This window comes from Alexandromys fortis, unplaced genomic scaffold (assembly GCF_014885135.2).
Source record: "Alexandromys fortis isolate MF-2015 unplaced genomic scaffold, M_Fortis_MF-2015_v1.1 scaffold_31, whole genome shotgun sequence".
Lineage (NCBI taxonomy): Eukaryota > Metazoa > Chordata > Mammalia > Rodentia > Cricetidae > Alexandromys > Alexandromys fortis.
Genome location: NW_026067974.1, coordinates 11,511,747 through 11,538,946, shown reverse-complemented (window position 1 = coordinate 11,538,946; position 27,200 = coordinate 11,511,747). Strand labels below are relative to the sequence as shown.

At 42.8% G+C, this 27,200-nt stretch overlaps 5 protein-coding genes across 6 annotated transcripts; all 5 read left to right on the top strand.

Annotated features, from left to right (window-relative positions):
- The first annotated feature begins 2,188 nt into the window (after positions 1 to 2,188).
- LOC126510319 (keratin-associated protein 2-1-like) lies at positions 2,189 to 2,575 on the top strand. Its single transcript, XM_050156849.1, has one exon. It carries the CDS (start codon positions 2,189 to 2,191, stop codon positions 2,573 to 2,575), a length of 387 nt encoding a protein of 128 aa, XP_050012806.1.
- Positions 2,576 to 7,168: 4,593 nt separating this feature from the next.
- LOC126510410 (keratin-associated protein 1-1-like) lies at positions 7,169 to 7,645 on the top strand. The gene has a single exon (XM_050156958.1). It carries the CDS (start codon positions 7,169 to 7,171, stop codon positions 7,643 to 7,645), a length of 477 nt encoding a protein of 158 aa, XP_050012915.1.
- Positions 7,646 to 15,176: 7,531 nt separating this feature from the next.
- Positions 15,177 to 15,683, top strand: LOC126510409 (keratin-associated protein 9-3-like). Its single transcript, XM_050156957.1, has one exon. The coding sequence runs from the start codon at positions 15,177 to 15,179 to the stop codon at positions 15,681 to 15,683; it is 507 nt and encodes a 168-aa protein (XP_050012914.1).
- A 6,946-nt stretch (positions 15,684 to 22,629) lies between these two features.
- LOC126510408 (keratin-associated protein 9-3-like) lies at positions 22,630 to 23,166 on the top strand. Of its 2 annotated transcripts, XM_050156956.1 has the most exons (2): positions 22,630 to 22,751; positions 22,878 to 23,166. In XM_050156956.1, exons 1-2 carry the CDS (start codon positions 22,630 to 22,632, stop codon positions 23,164 to 23,166), a joined length of 411 nt encoding a protein of 136 aa, XP_050012913.1. The 2 variants fall into 2 exon arrangements, with proteins under 2 accessions (XP_050012913.1, XP_050012912.1); XM_050156955.1 differs by having other exon boundaries at positions 22,630 to 23,166.
- Positions 23,167 to 25,233: 2,067 nt separating this feature from the next.
- LOC126510550 (keratin-associated protein 9-3-like) lies at positions 25,234 to 25,602 on the top strand. Its single transcript, XM_050157194.1, has one exon. It carries the CDS (start codon positions 25,234 to 25,236, stop codon positions 25,600 to 25,602), a length of 369 nt encoding a protein of 122 aa, XP_050013151.1.
- Positions 25,603 to 27,200: the final 1,598 nt, after the last annotated feature.

The following is a 27,200-nucleotide window of genomic DNA, read 5'->3' as shown; positions in this document are numbered from 1 at the left end:
ACAACAATGAGATTCCACAGCAACATGAAATCTGATTATCAATATGCACCAAATATTTAACTGTTCATTTATCTTACTGATTTGAAAAGGAGGAGGAGGATAAAGGAGAAGGAGGAGGGAGGAGGAGGAGAAGACAAGGAAGAAGAAGACACATCATGTCTATGAGCAAAAGAAAGAACCTGAAACACGTGGAGTATTGTTATCCATGAGCCGTTTCTACATCTCTCTATCTCCCGGGTTGTGATGCCACACTCAGTCAATCCGCATTGCTTTCTTTTGTTTGGTTGGTTTTTTTTTTCCATTTTGAGGTAGTGTCTCACATAGCCCATGCTGACTCTGAACTTGCTATGTAGCTGAAGATTACTCTGTTGTCCAGATCCTCTTGTCTCCACTCTCCATACGCTGGGATATAGCTGTGTACCGCTATGCCTGGTATATACGGCCCTGAGTTTGGTGAGCACTAGGCAAGCATGCTACCAACGGCACTACAGTTCCTTTAAAAGTAGTAAGATTATGTTTTAATTATCACAAAGGTGACTTTAGATTCTGGAGCCCGAGGCACATTTGTGTGTGTGTGGCGGGGTGGAGGGAGGGCAGACATTCTAAAATAGTCTACATGCTGCCTGTGACGTTATAGGAGGGTTTGCAAAGTGGGGAAGTAAAGAAGCCCTTCCTGAAGAAGCATGCCCAGTGTGTCTTGAGCAGAGCCACAGTATTGCAATGTGAGGCACCCTTCCTGTGTGCCCCACAACAGCAATATTGAATATCCTTGCAGTCTAGAGTAAGAAAGCTTCCATCATTTCACTTGATGATAGGCACGGGGGAATCTCCCATAGCACTTGGGCTGGGGAGATGGCTCTGGAAGTGCTTACCACACAAGTGTCAACATGAGTTTGGACCTCCGACACCGATATAAAAGTTATATACCTGTAACCCCAGTCTTATGAGGCAGTGGAGACAGGTGGACCCTTGGAGTTTGCTGGCCAGGCAATTTGTCTGAATTAGTGAGCTTCAGGTTCAGGTAAGAGATCGTGTCTCAAAAAGTAAGGGGAAGCACAAAGCGGGAAATATGGACCCATTGACGTGGACATTTGGCTTCCACATGTACAGCTGCACACACATACACACATGTGAACATGTACTCATACATACACTAACACATACATACAAAAGCCACATTTCCAGATAGGCATGATGATATACATCTGAAATACCAGCACTTGGGCAGCTGGAGCCAAGAAGATCATTAGTTCAAGGCCAGCCTGGGCTACATTATGGGTCCTACCTCTAACAAAATCTGATTTATTGATAAAAAATAGTTCCCTGTGAGCAGAAGCATCAGAGTTGAACAATCCTGAACAAAAGAGAAGAAAGATTCCCAGAAACTTTAGAGGCTTTCTTTTAATACATTTACAATATATTAATGCAATACAATAATAACATTCACAAAATATAAACTTTGGAAGACTGCAGAGATAACTCAATATTTAAGAGCACTTACTATGAGCAGAAGACTCAGGTTCAATTCCCAGCACCCATGTGGTGACTTACAGCTGTCTGTAACTCCAGTTCCAGGGCACCCAATGCCCTCTTCTGACCTCTGAGAGCATGAGGCATGTACATGGTACATACATACACATATAGGCAAAACACTCACACATAGAAAATAAAATCAGACACATCTAAAAATTACCTTTTGATTTTTCTGTGTATGAGGTGCTGTGCTGGCAAAAGGATTTATAGTATCTTATAGTTAGTATCTTAAAGCTAGGAATGTCTCAGCCCAGTGGAATGCTAAAAGTCTGAGATGATGATGGGACCTTGCCTCCGGAATGGACGAACACATGGCGGGTGAGTGTACCACAACCTCACACTCATCTCCATAAACCCGAGAATTCATTTTCTGTCAAATCACACTCTGTCATCTCATGGCTGTGATTTTCAAGTTTTCACAATGAACAGTGTGTATAAGATGTTCATATTCAGAGACGAAATAGGAATCATGTAATGAGATCATGACTCAACCATTAGTCAAACAGACGTTGACTTAATCAGTCGAAAGATAAACAAGAGGGGTCATCAGCACTGGCCAGGTATATAAAGGGACCCGACCCAGAAGACACATCACACCTGAGAACACCCATCTGCTCTCCACTCCTCAACCCTACTCCAGCCCAGACACCCCACCATGTCCTGCTGTGGCTCCTTCTCCTCCCAGAGCTGTGGAGGCTGCTGCCAGCCCTGCTGCTGCCGCGACCCCTGCTGCTGCCGCCCAGTGTCCTGCCATACCACAGTGTGCCGCCCTGTGACCTGCGTGCCCCACTTCACCAGGCCCATCTGTGAGCCCTGCCGCCGCCCCATCTGCTGTGACCCCTGCAGCCTGCAGCAGGGCTGCTGCTGCCCCATCACCTGCTGCCCCACCTCCTGCACAGCTGTGGTCTGCAGACCCTGCTGCTGGGCCTCCACCTGCTGCCAGCCCATCTCTGTGCAAGCTCCCTGCTGCAGGCCCCCCTGCTGCCAGCCTGCCCCCTGCCGCACCACCTGCAGGACCTCCCCCTGCAACACCTGCTGCTGAGCAGTGAGCTGAACACCTGGGGCAAACAGCCACCCTGTGGAAAATAGTCATGCTCCTATTTCTCTCTCTAACCTCCTGCCCTGAGGCACGGATGCCCTAACACCACCAGCTCGTGAATGGAGGCCTGGAGCCTTCCATTAAGACTCTTTGTAACAATCTTTGTCCTTCTTCCCTTCTTGGGTATAAAGTCTTTTAACATGTTTTTTTTTTTTTTAAATAAATTTCTCCTCTTTGGCCTCACAAATCATTACTTTGCTCTTTCTTGTGCCTTTTTAAATTATTTTAATTTATTCTTTGAGAAATTACTACACATTCACAACTTATGTTGATCAGGTCTATCTCCCACACTCCTCTTCAACTCTTTCCAGACTATCCTCCCCTCCTCCGGCCATTACCCTCTAACAACTTCATGCCTCCTTTTTGTTAACCCACTGAGTCCAATCCTTACTGCATTTATTTGCATAGGTAGTGGGCCAGCCACTGGAGCACGGATAACCGACCACAGGAGAGGAGTCTGTTTTCTTCAAACTCTTTGTTTTTTTTTTAAATTAAATCTCAAAGAACATGCTTTTGTTTTCGTTTTTTGAGACAGGGCTTCTCTGTGTAGCTTTGGAGCCTGTCTAGGAACCCACTCTGTAGACCAAGCTGGTCTCGAACTCACAGAGATCTGCCTGCTCTGTCTCCTGAATGCTGGGGTTAGAGGCGTGTGCCACCACCTGGCTCAAAGAAATTCTTATTGCTTACCACCTGCAAGTCACAGACAGTCTGCGAGAAACATTCAGTTGAGGTGTCAAGATTTCCCCCTCCAAAGTCTCACAAGCTCACACCCCTAGCTGGAAAAGTCATATGCAGTTAAAGACTGCTACTAAGAGAGAACCAGAATCTTCCCCATAGACAGATCGCTGCTCATCCGTACCAAGTGGTCATCTCTAAAACACACGCACACAAGCAACACACGAACACATGTAATAATCATAAAGAAAAAGAAAAACTAAAGCATGTCCTCTTCCTCATTTTTTGCTATTTTTTATTTCATGTGTTTGGGTGTTTTTTCTTGTGTGTTTGCCTGTTCACCACATGTGTGCCTGGTGCTTTCAGAGGTCAGAAGAGTGCATGGGATTCCCTGGAACTGGAGTTATAGGCCAGTGTTGGGAGCTGAAACCAGGTCCTCTGGTAGAGCACTCAGTGCTTCTAACCACTGAGCAATCGCTCCAGTTTAAATAACTTAAATTTTTTTTTCATTAAAAGCCTCTGGGGAGATGAGTCATATCTATCTTGATACAATTAAATAGAATATGAGAAATAGAAGTATACATATTATCATATGGTATCCACAAAGTCATTACTATTGTTCGGAAAGAATCAGAAAGTTTGGAAAATGTTAGTATCTTATATGAGTTAAGGTTTTGTTGCCCAGATTAGGAGAGCAGCTTTCTCATCGGTGGAAACAGTTTGGACAAAGGTATGGAAGGAAGGAACTCAAGGGTCATCCATACATTTTGGCTAGAGCACTAGGTCTATCAGAGCAACAGTAGAAGGACTACATTGAGAATCAATATGCTTTGCCTAGCAACCCATGGCTTTGGTAAGTAAATGCTAAGGAACTTACTTAAGCCATTTAAAGCCTTGGATCCATAATGACATGACAGAAGTTGGTCTATGGGAGTTTTTCGTGAAGGTAAAAAGGAGAAGGCTCAGTCAGTAAAAATGTTTGCCGTACAAGAATGAGAATAAGAGTTCAAAGTTCATCACCCATGGTAAGTTGAGACATGGTAGTACAGACCTGTAAGCCTAGTACTGGGGTAGACACAGCCTAATCAGCAAACCCTAGGTCCCCACGAGGGACTCTGTCTCAGGAAAAAAAATGGACAGTTCCTAAGGATGACACTTAAGGTTGAGTTCTGGCTTTCATATTCATGTGCATACACAAAAATCTGAACACATATGTTCACACATACAGAGAAGAGAGAGAGAGAGAGAGAGAGAGAGAGAGAGAGAGAGAGAGAGAGAGAGAGAGAAATACACAATGGAAATGACAAACACAGAAAACCAGAAGGTACATTAATTTTTTTTTTTTTTTTGGATTTTTGAGACAGGGTTTCTCTGTAGCTTTTGGTTTCTGTCCTGGAACTAGCTCTTGTAGACCAGGCTGGCCTCGAACTCACAGAGATCCGCCTGCCTCTGCCTCCCGAGTGCTGGGATTAAAGGCTTGCGCCACCACGGCCCGGCTAGTACATTAAATTTAAAGTGGGAGACAAGAAACAACTAGAAGGTAAACGTGACTGATTTCAACTCTGGGCTAAACTTTGATGGTCTAAAAATGCTTCAAAGGATTTTAACATTTTGATGCTTCTTCACTTTGTGTTTTGGATTCTTGTCTGTAGTATGTCCTATTCAACACCTCATGTTTGTATTCTTGACCTGCTTTTAAAAAAGTATTTAAAATAAAGGCGGTACACAAAGAGCTTCACTGGTACTCTCTGAACCTGGAAATCAGCATGTTATGAAATGAAAAGCACTGGTCTAGGAAAGGGAGTGGGTACTGTCTTCTCTTTGAGAACAAATGTTCATTTAACCTCTGCGAATTTATCTGTTCCCAGCCACGCTGTTCTTTTACCAATTGATGCTGAGGAAAATGAAAAGCCATTCCTACCGCAGCACAAATGTTCTGGTCCAGGGCTCGGAGACTGAATGGTTCTGTTATTTAACTCCTTTCCTTAATTAACTAATCTTGATGATACCTCACAGCTTCATGCACTAGAGCAAACTACGAGGCAGATAACTACACTCTTTCTTTCCAACCTGCAGGAACTAAATGAGCTTGTGATACTTGTACTGAAAAGAGCATTGGTTTCTACACCTCAAATATTAAGTGGTCAAAAGATAAGTTATTAGCTTTTCTTTCCATTATTCAATGATTACATGTAACAATTTTCAACTTCATGACTATCACCATGATTACCAGAGACCATACATCTTTACTGAAACTGGGATGTATAATACTCCAATGTAATCTGTCTAGAACAGAATCCCCATCTCATAAAAGCCAACTTTGTGTCTGTATTCATAGGCATGGGTTCAATAAGCCTACCACAAGAAGCAAAAGTGACTTTTGACCGCTCTGCTTTCATCATGTCCCCTCATGTAACCCTAAACACTTAGCAGAAAAATTACATTGCTTTTTCTGTTGACTACCAGGAATAACTTTAACTGCGTGTTTGCTAAGAGTTCTTCTAAATGGTTGCATCTGTACCTACTAATACATATTGATAACGCATGCAAACATTGCAAACCAGAAAAATAGTATTTCCTGATTCTTTTTGTCTCCTTGGCTCCTCTTTGTAAATTAAGCTGTTGTTCTCTGGTTCAATACCTTTTTTGCAGGGCATGTGGTTTAATAACATAAAATGACGTAAATTGAAAGCCTTTGAGGAACACTGCCCAAATGATCCATATAGTGTAGCAGGTGGGCCCGCTTGTTTATTCCCACCATCTGGCTAGCTTACACCTGAAATAACCACGCAGAAAACGTATTATTTAAAATACTGCTTGGCCCACTAGCTCTAGCTTCTTATTGGATAACTCTTATATCTTAATTTAACCCATTTCTATTAATCCTTATATTGCCACATAACAGTGGCTTACTGGCAAAGATTCAGCATGTCTGACTCTGGCGGCTTCATGGTGTCTCCCTGGCTCAGCCCTTCTTTTTCCCAACATTCAGTTCTGTCTTCCCTGCTTACCTAAGTTCTGCCCTCTCAACAGGCCAAGGCAGTTTCTTTATTCATTAATGGTATTCATAGCACACAGAGGGGACTCCCACATCACACACAGCATTAATTTTTGACTATCATAAGGAAGCATAAATTTCACTTGACTGTTTTGTGGGTGCTTTGCCCCCACTGTTTACAAATTTTAGCCTCTTCTTTAAATTAAATTGGAGTGCAGCAGGTTTTTTTCCATATACTCTCCTAAGTGATAAATAAATGTTTCCTCAAATATTAATGTCTTCAGTTTAGAGGGGCTCACAGAATCATGCAAAAAAAATATCTGGAGAGATCTGTGAATTCCTCTTAATGTGTAACTCACCTTTCTATGTGTAGCTTTCTATGAAATGGTGTGGAAACTGTGATCTTACCCATAAAATCAAAATAGACCCATAAAGATAAGCTTCTTGAAGGACAACCCAGGGTCAGTGATGCTTTTCTGAATATTTGAGATTTGGTGAGTATGTCCCCATAATTATAATTACAGGTGAGAGTCACTTTGTCAGGTGCTGTGACCACAAGCACAAAACCGAGGCCAAGACTCAAGAGTAAATCACGACTCTGTTTGGACACAATGCATTTAGCATGTCTACCTCCGATGAACATATATGATGAGCATTAGCTGAGCAACAAGGAAGCAACTATTAAAGATATGTTTAAAGTAACCCAGAAGGCCCAGAAAATCTGGTTTTAAGAGTAACAAGATAAAAATGTTACCTGTCACAGAGTGATTACCCAAGGTGTATAAAAGGCTGCAGGTAGACCAAGCAGTCAGAATTCAGAAACTCTTCTCAACTACACAGCTCTCAAACCAGCACCTGATATCATGGCCTGCTGCGCTACTAGCTTCTGTGGCTTTCCCACATGCTCCACCAGTGGCACCTGTGGCTCTAGCTGCTGCCAGCCCAGCTGTTGTCCAACCAGCTGCTGCCAGCCCAGCTGTTCCCAGTCCAGCTGCTGCCAGCCCAGCTGTTCCCAGTCCAGCTGCTGCCAGCCCAGCTGTTGTCAGCCCAGCTGCTGCCCACCCAGCTGCTGCCAACCAAGCTGCTGTGGAACTGGCAGTGGCCAGGAGGGTGGCAGTGGAGCCGTGAGCTGCCGCGTCAGATGGTGCCGCCCAGACTGCCGCGTGGATGGCACCTGCCTGCCCCCCTGCTGTGTGGTGAGCAGCACACCCCCAACCTGCTGCCAGCTGCACCATGCCCAGGCCTCCTGCTGCCGCCCATCCTACTGTGGACAGTCCTGCTGCCGCCCAGCCTGCTGCTGCTACTGCTGCCCTCCAAGCTGCTCTGAGCCCAGCTGTTGAAAACCTTCTGACAAGAATCTTGAGAGGACAACGCTTCAAAATGAACCAACGAGAGCGCCAGAAACCTTCTGAATTTCAGAATTGATAACTCGGCTATTATCACAGCCACATAATTTCCCAGGAGGTAAATTCATTTGCGGTGGAAGAGCCAACATCTTTGTTGGCTTGAACGCTGGCAAAAGCCCTGCAATGTGAAGAGGGGCATAGAATACATAACTATAAGTATTACCAGAAATATTTCAGTGGCTTATTGGGACTTGTATTTAATAAAAAGTATTTGATCTCTTCAATGGCAAAAAGTGATTGTCGATACTTTCTTTCCTTTGGAATTCGTTAATAACACTGGGTATTGGAACCTTTTCTTTATCTTTGCTTGTTCTTTTAATAATCCTTTTTCTTTGTTTCCCACTAAATGACCCATTATTTCTGCAACTGAAGGACATCATTGAAAAACACCACAACAATTAGAACGCTCACTTGAACAAAGTGGTCTTGGTGTTGCAAAAGGTCAATTTTACAAAGAGGAAGTTTGTATCATGTAGGAGTCTGAGGCATTCGCAAACCCTTCCAGTTACTCAAAACTGAGCCTCCATGTGATTCTTTCAGACATCAAAGGGTTGCTAAGGTGTAATGCAAAATGAAAGACCATCAACTCAAGATGGCAAAATAATAGCACTAGATGTTTCTAGTCATAGCTTGTAAGCCATGATCCATGACTCCTTGAGTAAGTCACTTCGCTTGCCTGAGCAACTATTTCTCATCTGAAGACTGAGTTAGGTGCCTTTCAGGGAGAGATGTGTAGGTCATCTAACAAACTGGTGACCTGCTAACAGTATCCTCAGAGAGCGGAAAAGGTTGCACACATTGACCCACTACTATTATATACTTTATTGTTGTCGTGATCGTTTTCACCCAGAAAGAGGGAATCTCAAATGAAGATATGCCTTGATCAGACTGTCCTGTGGGTCTGCCTGTAAGGAATTCTCTTGATTGCTAGTTGATGTAGCAGGATTCGGCCCACTGTGCGCAGTGTCAGCCCTGGGCAGGTGGTCCTGAGCTGTGTAAAAGAGCAATCTGAACCAGGCTGCAATCCCACAAAAAATGTAAGAAGGCTCCCTTTTCCCTTCATCTTCACCATCACTGCTTATTTTCTTGATCTTGGCCATTCTGAGGGGGGAGAAAAAGAAATATCAAAGTAGCTTTAATTTGCATTTCTCTGATTGTTACAGATGTCAATGCTCTTAAAGATATTTCTTAGCCAATTTAAACTCACTTTTGAGAACTGTCTGTTCATATCTATAGTCCATTTTATTTATTTATTTATTTTTTTGATTTTCGAGACAGGGTTTCTCCGTAGCTTTTTGGTTCCTGTCCTAGAACTAGCTGTTGTAGACCAGGCTGGCCTTGAACTCACAGAGATCCGCCTGCCTCTGCCTCCCGAGTGCTAGGATTAAAGGCATGCGCTACCACCACCCGGCTTCTATAGTCCATTTTAAAAATTAGGTTATTTGTTTTCTTGGTTCTTTGCTTTTTTAGTTCATCGTGTATTCTGGATGTTAATTCTAGATAGGAATACGGTCTCTATATTCTATCTATATTCTACCCCTAAAGGAAGAGCTCTAGGCAAGCAATGACTCCTGAAAGAGAGAATCAATTTTCTTCAGGGGCAGCTCCCTGATAAGTCATTCCATCCCAAGCAGTCAGCCCTAAACACAAGCAGGTATCAGCAGCACTAGAGACTCAACTCAATAAGAGATAAATTATCTTTTAAAAGAAGAGGTTATAAATTTGGGAGGGAGTGGGGGTAGGAGAGGAGTTGGAGGACAGAGGAGGATGGGTCAAAATGATATTAATACAATATTCCAATATTCATATAAGAAAATTTCAAAAACTAAAAAGAATTAAATTAAAAAAGACAACCTAGAACCAAAATAAAATAAAACTAACTAAGCCTAAGCTAATAAGCAAGCCAGTAAGCAACTTGGGTTGTTCCTGTGTGGCTTCTGCCTCAGTTTCTGCCCTGACTCCCCTCAGCAATAGACTGTGACTCTGAAGTACAAACAGAAATGAATGCTTCCCTTCCTTCAGTTGCTTTTGGTCAGAGTAGTGTGGGATATACATGTATATGTGTTGCTCTTATTGGTTAATGAATAAAGAAACTGTTTTGGCCTGTGATAGGGTAGAATAGAGCTAGGCTGGGAAAACTAAACTAAATGCTGGGAGAAAGAAGGCAGAGTCATGAGACGCCATATAGCCACCAGAGGGGAAAGACACGAGTTGCCATTTGGAACCTTGCTGATAGACCAAGAGCCTCAGGGTAAAATATAAAATTAAGGAAATGGGTTAATTCTAGATGTAAGAGCTATCTAGCAATACACTTAAGTGATTGGCCAAGCAGTGATTTAAATAGTGTAGTTTCTGAGTGACTATTTTGGTTCTCGGTGCCAGGAAATGAACAAACAATCTCCTCACAACAAATGGTGCCCAACATGCCTCCTACTATAGACAGAGTAGTCTTATCATGGCAGCAGCAAATCAAACCAGGACAGCCATCATTGTGAAGATTTTATAAGTTGCCTTAGAACATTAACGAGGCTGTGGTATTCTGCAGTAAGACTGTCTCTATCCATCATGCCCAAACTGAGAAAGCCGGAATGTTTGTTGTTGTTATCTCCCTTGGTAACACCTTCTAACTAGGGATCACTTTGGAAAATGACGAAAGAGAATATCAGTCTACCAACCTGTAGTTTTGTACCCATACCATCCCATCAAGTGCTGTGAAGCAGAATACAGAGCATAGTGTTGTTCACGTCTTCTCGCCCTTATTCTAATCTTCAAAGAGTGTTCTAAAGAAAAGCAAGTGTGAGACACAAGATGTACAATGGAGCTTCCATTCCATGGGATGCAATCTTCAGCCATAGAAGCCATGTGCTGAACTACAGGTCACGATTAGCAGCATTGAGCAGTGATTGTTGAAAGGTTATAGGGTATTCTGCTGAGGTGATTAAAAAAATTTGACATCAGAGGTCTGAAATGTATCATGAGGTTGAGAAGATGGCACAGTGGGTAAGAATGTTTGCTGTGAAAGGAAGAGGACTTGAGTTTAAATCCCCAGCGCCCACATGAAAAGCCAGGCTTGGCCACGCATGCTGGTAACCCCAGTGGGGAGTTGAGACAGACAGATCCCAGGAGCGCTTTGGTCATCCAACCTAATCAACATAGAGAGCTTTGGTGTCACTGAGAGATCTTGTCTCAGACAATAAAGTTGAGGAACTATCAAGATGGCTCGGTGTCACAAAATCTTAGCCACCATTATCCCCAGAACCCACATTAAGAAGGAAGAAAAGAACAGTCTCCACAAAATTGTTCTCCTACTGCTGCATGCACCGCATGGCATGTGCATACGCTCACGCACACACACATCACCACCACCACCAACAATAATGATGAGAGCAATAGAGGAAGATTTCCCATATCCTCCTCTGCCTTCTCCATATACACATACCTAGTAGTGTGCACCCACACACTCCTGTATGCATGGACCACACAACACACACATACACAAAATGCACTAAATGTCACTTTAGTATACGCTTTAAGACAGTTCGTTCATGCTATATGAGTTTTACCTCAATTTATAAAAAGTAAAGGAGTGAGGCTTCCTCTAATACCACTTCATCACAATTAGAAAACACCGCCTTGGAGCCAACATATTCCCAGGGAAAACAGTTTATCAGACCCATAGTGCATTCGTATGAAGAATGGCAAGATCCTTCTTCTGTATGAACACAGTTCCACATCCAGGCATAACCAATATGTCTGGGCTTAGTAGGCTTACAACATTGTAAACATCCCAAATCCTAATATATAGCCTGGATAAAAAAAGGTTAAGAGTTGACGCATCTTTTTCTTAGAAGGACTTGAACTCAGAAGCATCAAAAGGATGTAGATTGGTATTTAGAAAACTCAAGAAAGATCTTTTTTTTTTCTTTCTTTTTTTTCTTCTTTTTCTTTTTCTTTTTTTTCTTTTTCTTTTTTATTTATTTATTTATTAAATATTTCTGTCTCTTCCCCTCCTCCGCCTCCCCTTTCCCTCCCCTCCCCAAATCATGTCCCCCTCCCTCGTCAGCCCAAAGAGCAATCAGTGCTCTCCGTCCCGTGGGAAGTCCAAGGAAAACCCTCCTCCGTCCAGGTCTCGTAAGGTGAGCATCCAAACTGCCTAGGCTCCCACAAAGCCAATACATGCAATAGGATCAAAAACCCATTGCCATTGTTCTTGAGTTCTCAGTAGTCCTCATTGTCCACTATGTTCAGTGAGACCTGTTTTAACCCAGGCTTTTTCAGACCCAGGTCAGCTGGCCTTGGTGAGTTCCCGATAGAGCATCTCCATTGTCCCAGTGTGGGTGCACCCCTCGCGGTCCTGCGTTCCATGCTCATGTTCGCTCTCCTTCTGCTCCTGATTTGGACCTTGAGATTTCAGTCCGGTGCTCCAATGTGGGTCTCTGTCTCTGTCTTCTTTCATCGCCTGATGAAGGTTAATATTCAGGAGGATGACTATATGTTTTTCTTTGGGTTCTCCTTCTTATTTAGCTTCTCTAAGAACCCGAATTATAGGCTCAATGTCCTTTATTTATGGCTAGAAACCAATTATGAATGAGTACATCCCATGTTCCTCTTTTTGGGTCTGGCTTACCTCACTCAGTATAGTGTTTTCTATTTCCATCCATTTGCCTGCAAACTTCAAGAAGTCCTTGTTTTTTACTGCTGAGTAGTACTCTAATATGTATATATTCCATACTAAGAAAGATCTTATTACTTGATTAAGGCACGAAAGTCGGGGGTGAGAGGAAGTCCTTGAGGTTTACTTGTAGGCAGGTTGAGGCACAGAAGCGTGGATGCCCTAGGCAGGAATGGGGCATTCATTTGGTTGGGGCATCGACTTCCCATACTTTATCCTTCAGAAATAAGAGCGAATTAGATCAGACAGACTTAGAACATCAGTGTAATGACAAGGAAGAAAGTTGGAGAACCCCCGGAACCAGGATCATGTCGTCTTATGCAGAAACCACTCACACATCAGTATTATTCTATGTTTATTTAAATAACATTTCTATCATTTGCTTTATATACCAACTGCAGTTTCCCCTCCCTCCTCTCCTCTTGCTCCCCGCTTCCCACTTCCCCACTCCCCCATTCTCTCCTCCCCATATTCATTCTGAAAGGTGCAGGCTCTAAAACAGAGGGTCAAATATTCAGAAATAACAGTCCAAAAGTCCCTTGTTCTCATTATACAGGGGTGATCTGGGCCCTCCAAAATGAAGAAGTGAAAACGTAAGAGAATAAGCAGAATAATTTTTTATAACATCGATCACCAGACACCTACATTTCCACTGAGACACAGACACAAGCTCGCGGTATTCCACGAGCTGTAGAAAATTCTACAAAGAGAAACAGCATGAATAGTTTTGTCTATTTTGATTTCCGTGAAAGAAAGAAACAAACTCAAGCGGTAGAGGAAAATGTCTGGTTATATCCCATTCTTGATTCATTTGAGGTTGGTAAGGGAGTGTTTGGATTCATCTTTACTTTATGGCGGAGAAAGCAGAATTCTCAAACTCCAAGTGACATTTTTCACTGCTTCATTTGATTTACTGTGTGTGCATCCACATGTACAGAGAGGTCCCTTAGAAGGCGCTGGCTCCTCCCCCCACTGAGTGAATCCCAGGGATCAAACTCAGGTCATCAGGCTTGCTGGCATGCTCTTTTATCTGCTGAGCCAGCTTGCTGGCTCTTGAGTATTGTGTTTTGTTGTTAGTAATTACCTAAGTCCATCATCAGGAAAGTTGACTTAAATCTTGTACTGAAGGAGCTATTGAAAACAGTGCCAAGGGAGAAAAGGCAGAAACAATAACGCCATGTGCAATGCCATTATCTCCTGAGCCTTTTATCAACAATGTACCGCAACGCCTCGGATACCCGAGATCAGTATCTTTAGCACCAAGCATCCTGCTGAATTCGAATTTCGACATGAATTAAATAGCTCCTGAGATTGTTATCGTGACACCTGCACATTTTACAAGCACTTGAGGTGAAGAACTAGCCAACCAAAGGGGCTGGGGAGAAGACTCAGTGGGTAAGGTGCTTTCCACCCGAGTATGAGGGCTTGAGTCTGGCTCCCAGGATTTCATAAAGCCAGAGGGGTCTGTAATCTCAGGCCATCTATAAAGAGATGGGAACTGGAGACAAGAAAATCCCCAGAAGCCTGCAGGTCAGCCAGCCTGGCCCATGCAATGGAAAACAAAAGACCCTGTTTCAGACAAGGTGGAGGGTGAGGACCCACACCTGAGGCTGTCTTCTGAGCTCCACAGGAGCTCCATGGCACATGCATGCACTCACTCACATGCATAAATGTGCACACACACACACACACAAACACACACACAGAGAAAAAGAAAACTAAGTTTTATCCTCAGTCAGATGGTAGACACTCGGACTTAAGATTCACCACTTGGTTTCTTTATGGCCTTGGGGAGCCTGCCTTCCTTCCTTCCTTCCTTCCTTCCTTCCTTCCTTCCTTCCTTCCTTCCCTCCTTCCTCCCTTTCTTTCTATCCTTCTTTAATTTCTTTCTTTCTTTTTTTATTTACTCTTTTCTCATATAATGCATCCTGACCCTCATTTCTCCCTCCTCTCTTCCCAGTCCCTCCTCTGCCTTCCCCCTCCTCCAGAACCACTCCCCCTTTGTTTCCCTTCAGAAAAGAGCAGGCCTCCCAGGAATAGCAATGGTATAATAAGACTGGGCACAAACCCTCATATCAGGGTTGAGCGAAGCAACCCAGTAGAGGAAAAGGGTCCCAAGGGCAAGCAAAACAGTCAGAGACACCACCACTCCCACTGTGAGGAGTCACACAAAACTCCCCAGTATTACAGGAGCAGCAGTAGGACCCAGCCTTAGGAACGCCACGAAAAGGAAATGGGTTGATATCAGCTCTGGTAGGTTTCTGGGTACATGATAAATGCTCAAAATAAACATTACTGGTAACCATCCAATCACATTTTCCAGGTGCAGAGAAGGAATCTTTTCTGTCCAGTTGAACCCACCTTGCTTCCCAATGTGAGTGAGATTCAAGACCCAATTACAAGGGTCAACACTGAGTAATTGTGACTCTCCTTAAGTAGGAGCAGGATTAGTCGATTATCCTTCGGCAACAGGGAAATTATAGCGAATATGGGTGATCCTTGCTTATGCTTCCAACGAACGCTAATGACTGCTTCACTGTAGTTAAGAACCCTAATTGAACACCAAATAAAATAACCATTTACAGGCTTTCAGAAGACCGAACAAGTAACTCAGGAACAAACAATTATCAATTAGAGGAAAATTACATAAACATAAACAAGGAAGAGGCTTTGGAAATTAGGGAAACAGCAGCCAGGCAAGGATTATAAAAGGACTGGAGTGGTAGTCACTATCCAGACTCAAAAAACTTCTCCAAGCAAAGAAACCTTCAGCACAGAGCAACATCTGACACCATGGCCTGCTGCGCTTCTAGCTTCTGTGGCTTTCCCACATGCTCCACCGGTGGCACCTGTGGCTCTAGCTGCTGCCAGCCCAGCTGCTGCCAGCCCAGCTGCTCCCAATCCAGCTGCTGTCAACCCAGCTGCTCCCAGTCCAGCTGCTGCCAGCCCTGCTGCTCCCAGTCCAGCTGCTGCCAGCCCTGCTGCTCCCAGTCAAGCTGCTGCCAGCCCAGCTGCTGCCAACCAAGCTGCTGTGGAACTGGCAGTGGCCAGGAGGGTGGCAGTGGAGCCGTGAGCTGCCGCGTCAGATGGTGCCGCCCAGACTGCCGCGTGGAGGGCACCTGCCTGCCCCCCTGCTGTGTGGTGAGCAGCACACCCCCAACCTGCTGCCAGCTGCACCATGCCCAGGCCTCCTGCTGCCGCCCATCCTACTGTGGACAGTCCTGCTGCCGCCCAGCCTGCTGCTGCTACTGCTGCCCCCCAAGCTGCTCTGAGCCCAGCTGCTGCCAGCCCACCTGTTAAGACCCAGGTTGCTGTTACCCAAAGATTCAACCTCAAGTCTGGGGCCACTAACTCGTTCTTGAACTTTGATTTGGCTTGTATTTGACGGGGAGGAGTCACCAAATAGCTACACAGAATTTTTTTTTCTAATACTGGACTTTGATATCCCTCATGAAAATAATAAAATCCAAATTTGACCTCAAAAGGAGAAAATCAATTTTCCTTAGACTTGTCCCCATGTTACAAGGGTTGGGGGCTACCAAAACCATGGAAGAATCTTCGATGCTAAGATATTTTCCATTTTTCTTTCACTGTTCTGTACATTGTTCTTATGGGGGTAAAAGACTAATGTATCAAAGGTAATAAATTATGTCTGTTGTCATATCAAAAATTTGCTTCTTTTTACTTAGTGTGCAAATAATAGATACTCGATAGAGCCACATAGAAAATTTCTGAGTTTGATTTTATTACCTTTCTTTATTTGCTTGGGAGATGAGGCATGCATGTGCCATGGCATGGAAGTAGGGCTCAGAGGCAGTCTCTCCTTCCACCTGATGGTTCTACCGATTGGACTTGGGTCATCATGCTTGGTGGCAAGTGCCTTTACCCATTGAGCTATCTCGTCAGCCCGTTTTTATAGTCTATATTGTTCTTCTTATACTTTGTTAGGAAATGGGGTGAGCTCCAACGGTGAATAAACCCCATAAAAAGCTGCAACACTTCCATGTTCTTGCTTCATTTTGTTGCTGTTATTAAACACCCTGACCAAAAGCAACATTGGGAGGAGGAGCACTGTTTGGCTTACATGTCTAGGTTACTGTCCTTCACTGAGGGAAGTCAGGGCAAGAACCTGGAGTCGGGAATCATGGAGGGATGCTGCTTAGTGGCTTGCTCTCTAGCTCACTTGCAGATTCAGGTTTAGCTAGCTTTCTTATAAGACCAGGGCCATTGCCTAGGGATGGTGCTTCCCACAGTGAACTTAGCCATCCTCCATCAATTGATAAGCAAGACAGCTTCTTGCAGACTAACCTGAAAAAGACACTCACTTTGTTGAGAATCCTTTTCCGGATATTGTAGGCCTTGTCATGTAGACTGCTTTTCATTTCCCGGCTGCTCGGTCTCAAATAATCACAAAGAAACTATATTAATTACAACACTGTTTGTCCAGTGACCCACACATATTTCTAGCAAGCGCTTATATCTTAAATTAACCCATTTTATTAATTTGTGTATCATCGTGAGGCTGTGGCTTACCAGCAACGTTCGGGGTCTCTCTCCTTTTTCAGCTACATGGTGTCTCCTGGATTCTGCTTACTCTCTATATATACCCCTTCTGACCTAGCTATATTCTGTACTGCTATACATCAAAACAGTTTCTTTGTTAACCAATGGTAATAAAACATATACACAGCATACAGAGGGGAATCCCACATCATTGTCAGGCTGACAACTATCACTGACTATGATAGCCAGTCTCTCTCAATCTCACCCAGTACTTTTACAACTAAATGACATAGAAGCCACAATTGCAGAATCTAAATGTGACTTCCTTTCCCATCCACTAGAAGGAAGCTTTTTCTGGCAATCTTAAAACAGTGGTAACACGTGCTAACAAGCCACCCATTTCCATTTAATTAAGAGTCTTGCAGGACAGAAAGGGATGGGCAAGGATGGCCAGTCTCTCCCAAGAAAACCCTCACAAGCAAAAGAAAATTTTAAAACTGTTTTTTTTTTACAATTTCTAAATAGAAAGTGAAGATAACCAAGATTTTACTCAATATTTACTCAAGACAGACAGACAGATAGATGATAGATAGATAGATGATAGATAGATAGATAGATAGATAGATAGATAGATAGATAGATAGATAGATAGAGAGATGATAGATAGATAGATATAAAATCACATGGCTCCAAGGTAAAGGAGCTTGTGGCCAAGACTGACCACCTGATTTAACACTGGTGGAAGGAGAAGAACTGAGTCCTTCAAGTTGTCTTCTTACCTCTTCATAAGCCCTGTAGCCCCCATAGACACACATAAAATAAATAACTGTGAAGAATCAAATGAGAATTTTCTTTGGTTTAAATCAAAATTTATACATTCAAATAGTAACAAACTCAGAAAAATAGAAGGTGTGAACAAAGGGCAAAGGGTAAGCCAAGAGGTCACTTCCCTGACAGACTGTCTAGCAACCTACTCGAATCCAAAAGTGCCTTATAAGGACAGGGCAGAAACGAGGGCACAGTCTGTCCTTCTGCCCCCTTAATTCTAACCACCATCTACTTTCAGGTTCATCACATAAACTGCCCAGTGCTTATAGAAGAAAAGGAAACACAAACACTTGTGCAAATTCAACCTTCCATCGTTATCACATACTGTTTTGCGTTTGGGGTTTGTTTGTTTGAAAACAGGGTCTCACACATCCTGGCTAGCCTCAATTTTACTATGTAACTATGTCTGAATATGTAACCTTGAACTTCTTGTTCTCCTGCCTCCATCCTCAAGTGCTGAGATTGCAGGTATGTGCCACCACATCTGGTTCTTTTAGTTCCGGGGACTGGACCCAGGGCTTCATCCATGCTCAGCAAGCATCCTACCAGCTGAACTGCAGCCCCAGGCAAATACACACTGTCAGCCATTCTTTTATTGTTTGTTTGTTTGTTTGTTTTATCCCTATTGAGGTCATGAATCTTAGAAGAGAAACTACAGTCACTTTATTAAATCCGCATAATTCCTAACTACATTATAAAAATCTGTCCTTATACCCACAGATAAATGTAGCTCACGTCCCTCTCTTTGCAACAAAAGGAGACAATTACAGAAAACTCTAACCAATCAAAATGCAAAGAACTTCTGGTCATGTTGTGTCCCGTCCCAATAGCTACATCCACAGCAGAACTTTTACATCTAAGGTTCTGGAAACTGTGGGTGAAGATGTGGAGAGGGGACCAGGAAATCTGCTGTGAGATTGTCTCCTAGAAATGATAGGGAGCATCAGTTGTGGTACCTCATTAGCATGGCTGTCTAAACCAGACCAGAGCAGGGACAAGATCAATAGACATGCTAACATGGAAAGAGGAACGCTTATGGTCCCCACCCCTGGACAAAGAACTACAGACAACTAAGGAACGCTGAGAGCAGTAGAATTAGTCTTCTTCAAGGATGAGGCTCTTAGTTGGTTATCCAACACCAAATGGTCAGCTCTGAAACCATGTATGTACAAGCAGTACTGAACAGATTCAGAACACTGTATCTATAGGTTTATGTCCATCTATACATAACAATAATCATTAAAGACAAGAAAGACATTCATTTGAGATGGAGTAAAGAGGGACAGGTGACATGGGAAGGGCTAGGGAGTACAAAGGGAAGGGGGAAACTGTGTAATATGGTTTTGTTTTAAAAATTAAAATTAGTCTGGTGGTGGTGGCGCATGCCTTCAATCCCAGGACTCAGGAGGCAGAGGCAGGCAGACATCTATGTGTTTGAGGCCAGCCTGGTCTACAGAGTGAGTTCCATGACAGCCAGAGCTGTTACACAGAGAAACCCTGTCTTGAAAAAACAGAAACAAAAACAACAAAAAATTAAGACAATTTATAAAAATAAGTAAATAAACTCTGCTATTGTTGTACTCTGAAGTACTATATGGCTCTTAAAATGAGCTTTATATATAGGATCTACTAAAAAAAACTGGAATCATTTGGTCAAATGCTTGTCACCTAAGCATGAGAACCTGAGTTTGCTCCTCAGCACCCATGAAAGAAAAAAAGTTGAGTGTGGCCATGAATACCAGCAAGCTCCAAGCTTACTCACCCTGTCTCAGAACAAGGAAATGGAGAGTAATTGAGAAAACATCTAGTATCAACCTCTGGCCTCCTCATATATAAAGAAATACAAGCATATCTGTGGAAAAATTCTACAAACATACAACCTATCAATACTCAGTCATAAAAAAACTTGAAAAATTGACCACAAGTATAACTAAAAAGGACACAGAATCTGTAATCAAAAATTCCCAACAAAAAAGGTCCAAGGACCAGATATGTTCACAGATAAATTCTACCAAATACATTAAAAAATTACTGGCAATTAGCAAGAAATATCTCCAAAAAAATGTTCATTGTCCTGGAAATTAGGGATAAAAAAAGAAGAGGAGAAAAAATGCTTCCAAACTCAGCCTATGAAGCCACCATCAGTCTGATGGCAAAGTAAAATAAGAAAGCTGCAGAATAATATTCCTGATCAATATTCATACAACAGTAATCAGTCAAATATTATCAAACAATTCAATGGGATAATAAAATGATCAAAAAGCATTACTAAGTGAGACTTTATCTCACAATGCAGGAATTGTCTAGCATACAAAAACATTATTTAACAGATAAAAAGGGGGACACATACATGGTTATCTCAACTGTTCCCACCCCCCAAAAAAAGTTTTGATGAATTTCAAAACCCTTTAAACAGTGGGGCTAAGTAGACGGCTCAGTGGGCAAAAGCTACTTCCAAGCCAGACAACCTGAGTTTGATCCCAGGAATTCCTATGATGGAAGAAGAGAACTGATCCCTGCAAGTTATCTTTGAACCTCCACACATGCACTAACACACACACACACACACACACACACGTACATACACTGATACATACACAAATGTAATTTTTAACTTAAAGAACTCAATAAGCTAGGAAAAGAATGAAACTACCTCGATACAGTAAAAGCCGTCAATTAAAAGAATATAGTTAACCTCGTACTCAGTAGCCAAAGCTTGATGGATTTTCCCATTAGCTTGGGAATTAGACAAGAACGTTAACTTTTAGTATGCTGCTCATTGTACTACCAGAAGTACTAGCTAGAGTAAAGAAAAGAAATAAATGTCAACCAAATTGGAGAAAGTAAAATTATCTCTGTCCAAAGATAGCAGGATCTTGCACACACACCTAAACATCCACACAGAAAAGAAGTGTTAAGGCCAAGCAATGAATTTAGCAAAGCTACCAATACAAACACACAAACAACAGAGAGAGAGAGAGAGAGAGAGAGAGAGAGAGAGAGAGAGAGAGAGAGAGAGACTTGGATTTCTATATACTAAAAGTAAGCCATAGGAAAAAGAAGTTACAGAAAGCATTACATTTACAGTGGCCTCAGGAGAAAAAGAAACTCTAAAGGGATCAATTTGACTGAGGGAAAATATTTGGACAACAAAAATAACAAAAGATTGCTGAGACAAATTTTAAAAGATGTAAATTAGTGGAAAGATATCCCATGTTCACGAACTGTAAAACTTATACTGTGAAAATAATGGTAGCACCGACAGGTCACAAATTTAATGCAATCCCCATCCAAATCTCAATGCTGCTTTTGTAGAAGTTTCCCCCAGCACACACACTGAGCAGCTCACAACTGCCTGAAACTGCAGCTCCAAGGGGATCCGTCTCCTCTGGCCTCCACAGGCATCTCCACTCCCATGTAAGGTACATACCAACACATATACACAGAATGAAAAATAAAAGAACTTTGTTAAAAAGAACAAGACTAGTTTTGTAAGCTTCCTGATTTCAAAATGTATTTAAAAGCTAAAGTAATCAAAATAGTGTGGCATTAACACAAAAATAGACAATCAGAGTGGAATGCCCAGAAACAAATCCTTATGCATAGACAAAAGTTTTTCAATAGGGATAATAAAACCCAAAGGTTAAGATGATTGACATAAATACTTCAAATGTTGACATAAACTTCATGCAATGAGTATTTGTCACAATTAAAATTTGAAGTTAAACATGTATAAAACTCACATTTTATAGAAATAGAAGATACACACACACACACACATACACACGTCATTACTTCTAGAAGTATGAATGATGGTGCCAAAGAATAACATCCAACAGCTGATATTGGTCATCTCTGGTGTACTAATTTAGGAAAAGATATGCATGTGTGTGTGTGCATGTATGTGCACATTGAAAAAAAGAGACATCAATTTTTCTTTATATGACTCCATTATTGTTTGACTTATTAGATGGTATGTATTGATAACATATATATTGCATTAAGTAAAGACATTTAAAGTAACAAAGACAAAATAATGCAAATGCAAAATCATTAAAGGCTTCAGTTTGTGATGTGTACATTGGTGATTTCCTTGTTAAATAGTATTTGTTTATATCATGCAATACATAGTATGCATGGTAGATAGATGGATAGATGGATAGATAGATGGATGGATGGATAGATAGATAGATAGATAGATAGATAGATAGATAGATAGATAGATAGATAGACAGACAGATGATAGATACTATGCTATGACAAAGACAGAAAACAACGTAAAGGCAAAATCATCAAAGGCTTTGGTTTGTAATGTGTGCATTGGTGATCAAAAGGAGGAAGCATGGAGCCTCAAGGATCTTCTGTCCTGCACAGTATGATCCCAGAGAGGCCGACTTTGTTTAGATGCTGATCAATTAAATGGCTCATGTCTTGATGACACCAATATTAGTCTTACAGAGTCTAAAGAAACTGTTTATGAAATCATGATTGTTGTTGAGTGGCTGCTTAGGAAACAAATGTTTCCTTTGGATGAACTGTGCCTAAGGTTATCGAAGGTCAGCTGAGACAAAGCAAGCCTAGGCCCTGTTTGGCCCACAGTCTGTCATGTGACTTTTATAGAGGGCTGCTGTTTGTCAATACACCTTCCTTTAGACCAGAGGGAAAAGAGGAAGCTCAGTGTCACTAATTGATCACTGACTACAGCAGACGATGTATACACTGTTTATAATTTTCTCAATTACTCAGATATTGACCAATCAAAGACTGACTTTGCAAACTAGCATCAAGGAAAGATGCTAAATGTGAGATGAATATGCAGCTCTAAGGAATATATAAAAGGCCAGGTGAGGCAGGTACAGTCCAAACTCAGAAACTTCTCTTCACAGAACAACCAACTTGACTCCTGCCTGACACCATGGCCTGCTGCGCTACTAGCTTCTGTGGCTTTCCCACATGCTCCACCGGTGGCACCTGTGGCTCTAGCTGCTGCCAGCCCAGCTGTTGTCAGACCAGCTGCTGTCAGCCCAGCTGCTCCCAGTCCAGCTGCTGCCAGCCCAGCTGCTCCCAGTCCAGCTGCTGTCAACCCAGCTGCTGCCAATCCAGCTGCTGCCAGCCCTGCTGCTCCCAGTCCAGCTGCTGCCAGCCCTGCTGCTCCCAGTCCAGCTGCTGCCAGCCCAGCTGCTGCCAACCAAGCTGCTGTGGAACTGGCAGTGGCCAGGAGGGTGGCAGTGGAGCCGTGAGCTGCCGCGTCAGATGGTGCCGCCCAGACTGCCGCGTGGAGGGCACCTGCCTGCCCCCCTGCTGTGTGGTGAGCAGCACACCCCCAACCTGCTGCCAGCTGCACCATGCCCAGGCCTCCTGCTGCCGCCCATCCTACTGTGGACAGTCCTGCTGCCGCCCAGCCTGCTGCTGCTACTGCTGCCCTCCAAGCTGCTCTGAGCCCAGCTGCTAAGAGCTAGGGTGCTGGGTATCTCAGAATGAAATGGAAAGTCCTGCAGAATTGTTTGGACCTCTAAGAAAATGCTCTGTGTGGTGGATGCTAAGTATCTTCATGTCGCTAACCAGCTCATCAGTAGTGGAACTATTATTCATCGGGACTACACAGATGTGCTGGAATTAGTTTACTGCAAGCACACCTCAGTTGGTGTGTTCAAAGGACTCTGCTTTGCTTAGGCAGTGCACCAGGATGGGGTGGAACTTCATTCCAGTGACATATGGACTTCCTTCCCTAGTTCTTGGCCCCCACGTATCTTCAGCCATGCTTTCTACTTCAATAAACTACTGTTGTTCTCAAATAAAGTGCTTTGTGCACACATGGATAGATTTCTGTCCATCTTCTAATTTTAAGCTGCCCACCTACAGACCGTAATAATCTTCAGGCGTAGACATCTAAGTCTAAAACAAAATTGCTATGTGAAAACTACTTTATGCTTGAGTCATCTGCTAATAAAAAATGTTCTGTGCATTAAATACTCTTCATGGCTATTTCAATATGTGGATGTTTTACTAAAATAGATCCAGACAAATAGAGTTACCCTGAATGAACTTTTCCTATCAGCTCTGACCTTGTCCCTTTCAGTCCAGTCAATGTTTTTCTTCATCCATGTACAAAATAAAGAAACCAGATTATTTACTAAATAGATTAGAAAATATCTACCAATACTATTTCTGAGACAACTTGGATTTTGTTCCTACTCCTTAGCCTTCTCTTTCCCATTGGTTCCCAGCTGTGTAAGCTTCAACTGCAGTATTCACCTGCACTTGCCAAGGGTAAGAGGGGTACCTCTGTGCTAGGTGAGAGAAGAGCCGTATAAGGGTATAACTGCTGAGTTCCAGTCTCATGTCATACAGATGTGTTAGAAATCTCAAACATAAATATCACAATCTAAAATTTACAAGCCAATCAAAACATGCCTTTTTTGGAAAAGGAGACCGATTTTATCATCTAATTTTAACTCTTGGGTAAGACATTGACTACAACACATAAAATAGAAAAATCTAAGAAGACATGAGAAAATTCTTTCGAGGTGATTTACAAGTTCCCAGCACTTACCTCTCTCATTAGATTGGCAGCAAGGATGGATCACCAACAGGATGGTACATTCCAGAAAATTGAGCAGCTGTGCATTTTTTCAAGATGTCGTGACTCCTAGATATTTTCCCCAAGCTTTTGTTCAACCGCCAAATTAAGACAAAAATAACTCGACGTTCCCCAGTGTCTCCACAGCAAATGAGCCTCCTTTGTGGGCAGCGCTACAACTTGAAAGTGTTATTTACTCATTCTTGAGTGGCTCAGGCGTCCATGAATCATGCCTGATGCTCCGCCCCTTCAGTTACTCCCCCACTGAATCAGATTCAATAAACATTTAATAAGACTCTATCAAAATCAGGCTAGATACTTTCTGAAAAACCATGTTGCTTGGTTCACAACTAAAAAACTCTGGCCTGAAATACAGTGCTCACACGTTACCAACCAAGCAGCTGAAAGGGCAAGAGTTACAAAGCTCATTTGAGATGGTGCTGGATAGAGTCAATGTGGGAGATGTGTCTATTACATGTGATCAAACCCCCCAGTGTTCTAAATTAAATGTAACTTGGTCTATGTATCCAGGAGGGAAAAAATGATTCTTGGAAAGATCAAATTTTCCTCTGCTTCGGAGTTGTGCATAGATGCCCAAGAGGAATGGCAACTATTCACAATAAGGGTGTTGCCCTAACCTAAAGTGAGAAGGCTCTTTGAACATGGAAACCACAAACACTCCCCTAAAGAGTACATGGCCCATAGAACGAGTCGCAACAACCTTATAAAACAAAGTCATTCCCATCATATGTCACAAGAATTTCAATGGAAGCCAATCAGAGTACCACTGAGGAACAAATTTAAACAAAAACAAGAAAAATATGTTAAGAATTTTATAAGCACTAGCTCGCCTGACTATATAAAGGGCCCGTGTTCAGGTCAGCTCCCAAACTCAGAAACTCATCCCAGCTACTCAACACTCAACCAACTCCTAACACCATGGCCTGCTGTACTACTAGCTTCTGCGGCTTTCCCTCTTGCTCCACTGGTGCTACCTGCGGCTCCAGCTGCTTCCAACCAAGCTGCTGCGAAGGTGGCTACGGCTATGGCATCGGGGGTGGCTACGGCTATGGCATCGGGGGTGGCATTGGCTACGGCCAGGAGGGTGGCTATGGAGGCGTGAGCTACCGCGTTAGATGGTGCCGCCCAGACTGCCGCGTGGAGGGCACCTACCTGCCTCCCTGTTGCGTGGTGAGCTCTATTCCCCCAACCTGCTGCCAGCTGCACCATGCCCAGGCCTCCTGCTGCCGCCCATCCTACTGTGGACAGTCCTGCTGCCGCCCAGCCTGCTGCTGCTACTGCTGCTAACTCACCTGTTAAGAGCCAGGTTGCAGATTTTCAATGCTCCTGAATTGTGCATCTCCTTGACCAACCCTGGACCAGCAACAAGTTCTTCAACCTTTACTTCATTGTCTATTATGGGGCTATAGAGTACCAGTTCATCACAGTCCTGTCTGGGTCTGTTCTATAATCAATATCTTGACCCTCTACAGTGGATCCAGAAATGCTAAGAATTCACCAAGTCTTTCTGGATAGACTGAGTCTGAAACGCTTGCAGATTTAAAAATTATCAAACTCTTGAGAAATCTTTTCTTAAGAACAGACTAGAGCTCTCTCCATCCTGCTTGATGACCAGTTTTTCATTTCTGTTTACTTAAAACTTTTCAGCATCAAAGGCATCAGACTACAGCTGAGCGACATTCTTCGAATGTCATCATGGAAAATGGAAGTTCTTTACTGCACCTCCAGCCTCTAAGAAATAGGCTAGACCAGCCTGGCTGTGGTGGCGCACACCTTTAATTCCAGCACTCAGGAGGCAGAGGCAGGCGGATCTCTGTGAGTTCGAAGCCAGCCTGGTCTACAAAGCAAGTTCCAGGATAGACTCCAAAGCTACACAGAGAAATCCTGTCTCAGGAAGGAAGGAAGGATGGAAGGAAGGAAGGAAGGAAGGAAGGAAGGAAGGAAGGAAGGAAGGAAGGAAGGAAGGAAGGAAGGAACAAACTGAACTATTCCTCATTTTGCCTTTGATTCCTTATTTTTTGGATCATAATCAGCTTGCCTATTGGGTATTTCCATTATATCTGTAGTATTATGTCTTGTGATGTTTCTTAATAAATATTATATCCTGGGCAAAGAAACCATGGTTTTTGTTTCTACTTGTTCATCTAGTATTTCACTCGCTTACATTTTTAGAAAATGTACTTAAATGAATGCTTTTGTTTCTTCTGAGAAACTAAGTCATTCATGCATCGTGTATTATTCTCGCCATTAAAACGCATTAATGGCCACTGGAAGGCAGGAAACCGGAAGGCATAAAGAATCAGTTCTTATCTATGACAACCTGGCTACCCAGAAAGAAAAAGCATATGGTCAAATAGCTACAATGTGATGAGATAAATTATAATCTCCTCCCAGTTCACAGAAGCACTCTTTTTTTTTTTAACTAGGCAAAGAATTTTATTAACCCTTTTCCAAACTTTATTCCCAGGCTTCTTCAGCTTAATTTGCTGCAAAGAATGAATTGTGTTTAAGCAAAAACTGAAAAGAGCTGCAGTGTCCAAGGGGCTTGGGCTTAAAAATATTAGCGATCTAGATTTGATCAGATCCATAAACAAAAGACCTTTAAAAAGCAGCCATGATATAAAATAGCAGCTCCTGTAACTTCTGCAAGAGTCACTTCTTCAGAAGTCCCCTCCGTTCAGTTTGCCTCGTTCTTAGAAGCCTCATCAAAATTCTCCACCAGGTCTGGGACTTCATCATCATCATCCTCTCCAGTAGCAAGGGGTGCTTTTCCATCCACAGATTGTTTGGGCAGAGCTTCAGCCAGTCTCCTTAAACTAGTCAGACTGTCTGCCCCAAGCTGGTTTAGAATGCTGGGAAGCATTTCTGTCAGTTGCTTTGTCTCG